Source organism: Cyprinodon variegatus, unplaced genomic scaffold (assembly GCF_000732505.1).
Source record: "Cyprinodon variegatus isolate N-32 unplaced genomic scaffold, C_variegatus-1.0 Scaffold599, whole genome shotgun sequence".
NCBI lineage: Eukaryota > Metazoa > Chordata > Actinopteri > Cyprinodontiformes > Cyprinodontidae > Cyprinodon > Cyprinodon variegatus.
The window spans coordinates 353,460-356,843 of NW_015151052.1; the positions used below are offsets into that span (position 1 = coordinate 353,460).

Here is a 3,384-nt window from a genome sequence, read left to right on the forward strand (position 1 = left end):
TAATGAACTTGTCCATCTTCCTAAGAGCTCGTATTCTTGCGAGAGAAATGCCTTATTGCTTTAAGAAGTTGCTGTGCACATCATAACAACAACAACTTCTTGTTTCATAGGATTTCATTTTTATATAATGTTTTAAATACACCTTTTTTACATGTACTGTTGTTCCGTTCCTCTATATATTCATATGGCTTGTGGTCATTCTTAAACAAGGCCTCATATGGCCCTTTTTCATCAGTTGCTTTTTTCTTACAGCTGTCCGGTCAATAGCTTCTCCCAGTTTAATTGTGAATTTCTGTAATTCCTCTAGATTGGATTCCATTTAGAGATACAGGAGTAAAAGAAGCTCATTTAAAACACAAACTATGCTTTCCAGATTGGTTTTATAAAAGTAATGGAGAGTCATGACTAATTTTCCTCCCACTTCAGAATGATTTGCTGTCTGTTTTTGCAATATGACAAACTGTGATAAACTCAAAGTTCATGAAAAACTTTTGCAAAGTACTGTGACTTAACCTTTGACAAAAACTTACCTGGCTCTTTATCCAATTTAAACAGCAACACCACAACAAGCCTAACTTGAATTTTTTTTAATTCTACATTTAAAAGTTTCATATGCACCTTTCTGTTTGTAATATTTTTTCACTACAACATTTGTGAAATTAAATTAATTGGCCTCAAAGTTGCTTTTAACTTTACAGACTATAAAAAAAAAAAAGCTACCCAGAGCTGGATAAACACAGGATCTGCCACCCAGAACCATGTAAAGCTACCTAATTAAAACCCAATATCTCTGTTTTGTAATCTGCTGGGAAATTTCTCGGCTGGCTGAATGGCAAGGATCACTGGCTTATTTAAATCGCTGCTTACTACCTAGAAAGCCATTATTGTTTGTCCACTCATTTCACAAATGAAGTGCCACATAATGAGTTTTAAATGCTGATATGGGTGAATTTTTTTCTGCTGTGAAAGTTGTTTTTTGTACTGAGTTAAGCTTTTCTTTCACTGAATGGGACTTTCTTGCAGATATTATAAATTAATTTTACTGAATTAAGCAGTAGGTTTAATTCTAAATAAACCCTAGTGAGACACTACTACTTAAGTGGTAGTTCCAAAATAAATTGTCCAAACCCTATATAAGGATAAGGGATATGTTTGAATTTTAGAAAGCTTTTATCTAAATTAGCTTCTCTTCAGATTATTAGTTATTTTCAAACTGCTTAGTTAAGATTAATTAAAAGAGAATAAAAAAAAATTTGTATGTACTTTATTTAGCACAATATTAAAGATTGCTTTATCCTCTGAAACAGAAGGATTTCATGTGGAAATATATATATATATAACCATTAATGGCTTAAGTTATTCTAGGGTTGCCGAAGGACATACTTAACAGTTTTCTCTGTAGAAGTAGACCATGTGATGTATTTCAGCATACTTGTGAAATCATCTTAAAAAGAGCCCTTAATTGTTATCTCTGCCAAGAACTACAGGGTCACTTTCTATTTAACTCTGTCTCATTGGTAGACAATGCAACTGTTATCTGTTTGGAATCACCAATATTTCCATTTTTATCTAAGCCTTTTACATTCATCTGGTTCCAAGCAATCTATTTAAAGGAGTATTTCCTCTGATTTCCATCTTAATTTTAAATATGACTATCCCTAATTCAAGTATATGTAAGACAGTGTTTTAATGTAGCTGAAATTAAACCTTTACTAAAGAAACCTACTCTCGGTCCAAATATTCAATTATAGAGCTACATATAAACTTCCTTTCTTATCTAAAATTCTTTAGAATGTAGTTTTTAATCAAGTATGTGAGCACTTACAAAATATTTACCATTTTGAAGAGTTTCAGTCAGGTTTTAGAGTTCATCATAGCACTGAAAAAGCACTGGTAAAAGTCACTAATGACATCCTATTGGCCTCGGATAAATTATTTGTACCTGCATCAGTCCTGTTAGATCCAAATGCTGCATTTGATACAGTCGATCACAATATTCTATCTATCATCTATCTACATATATATGCAGTTTTTGACCAACGCTATTTTTAAAAGAACCTTGCAAAGTTTACCCGAAGTCCACAAAATGTTAGCAAAGTTAACTTTATAAATTGCCCTTCATTTTGAGTGCGTGGATGCGTTGTCACTTGTTCTATGTGTAAACTTTTAAAAACCTTTTACAATTTTGTTTTCAAATTGTTTCTTCCTTAATTAAGAGTCACATCTCACTTTGTTTAGTGGGGTGCATGCTTTTACCTTTTGAGTAGCTGGAGCTGGGGGCTGAGGCAGACGTAGACACGGTGGCACTGAAGCGATTGGTTGTGACCCTAAGGGTGGCCACGTTTTTCTGGGGCTGGAACAGGATGATGTGGGTTTTTGGGGCAAAGAGGCAGCCAAGAACCACCGAACCACTCAGACTCACGGAGATACACATGGTGGTTGTCTGCACCTACACAAAGAGCGAGACTTTGTGAGAAATATCAACATCCAATCTGTCTTCAAAAGGGCTAATAAAGTTTGTTCAAAGGCAGCACTTCTCACACACACACCCAGTACACAGGCCTTTGATCAAATCTGTTCACTTGTAAATTTTATTTCCTGCTTAGATTGCTCACAAACTTTTAATCCAATCCCTGGATCTCCTTCTCACCCCTTTGATAGCTTGCTCAAAGGAATACAAGCAATCTGTTCACTTCCAAGAACCATTTGTAAAATCAAACATGACCTGAATGTCAAAAGCATATTTAGTGTGAACATATGGATAACCAAATAGATCATTACTAGAAGACACCTCTGCAACCACTATTCTAATGACTGTTTAAAGAAAACAACAGCTGGTTTTCAACTAAAACTTAAATGATTCAAAGAAGAAATGCCTTTTTTCAAAAATAAAACATAAGTCTTCTACACCCTTTTTGTCAAATTGTTAATATTCCTCAATTATTCATCACTTTTCCAATTATGGATGAGTGTGAGGTCTTCAATTATGTATGTTAGCAATTCTAATTATGGATTTGAATGTGCATGAATATGACGGCTTCCCAGACATTCTGTTGCTTTGTTGCATAGTCATATTTCAGCTGCTAATTTGAGCTGACACTGGGGTCATTGTCCTGAGCTCCACCTCTTCCCACCCACTGGTGAACCATGCAGTCCAGAAACTTATATTTGCAGCATGGAGTGAAAATGTTCCCAAACACACAGGGACAACAAAGACTGCTCAAATTTGGAAGTTGTTGTAGAGTTTAAGTTTCAAAGTCATATAGTAGGAATGCCATCAGGATAATCACTAATTAATACCATAATCTCTGTGTGCTGTAAAGATTTAGTTTAGTAAAATTGAGTTCATGTCATGTAATAAACAGTGTGAAAATGACTTTATTG

The 3,384-nt window shown here is 34.6% G+C and overlaps 1 protein-coding gene across 4 annotated transcripts in view; it reads right to left on the reverse strand.

Annotated features, from left to right (window-relative positions):
* Positions 1-3,384, reverse strand: part of LOC107096105 (metabotropic glutamate receptor 2-like) — a 49,476-nt gene that overhangs the window by 6,365 nt on the left and 39,727 nt on the right. For all 4 annotated transcript variants that reach the window (XM_015392610.1, XM_015392609.1, XM_015392608.1 and 1 more), the window contains exon 5: positions 2,257-2,449. In XM_015392610.1, coding sequence (XP_015248096.1) covers positions 2,257-2,449 — 193 coding nt within the window. The remainder of the gene's footprint in view (positions 1-2,256; positions 2,450-3,384) is intronic.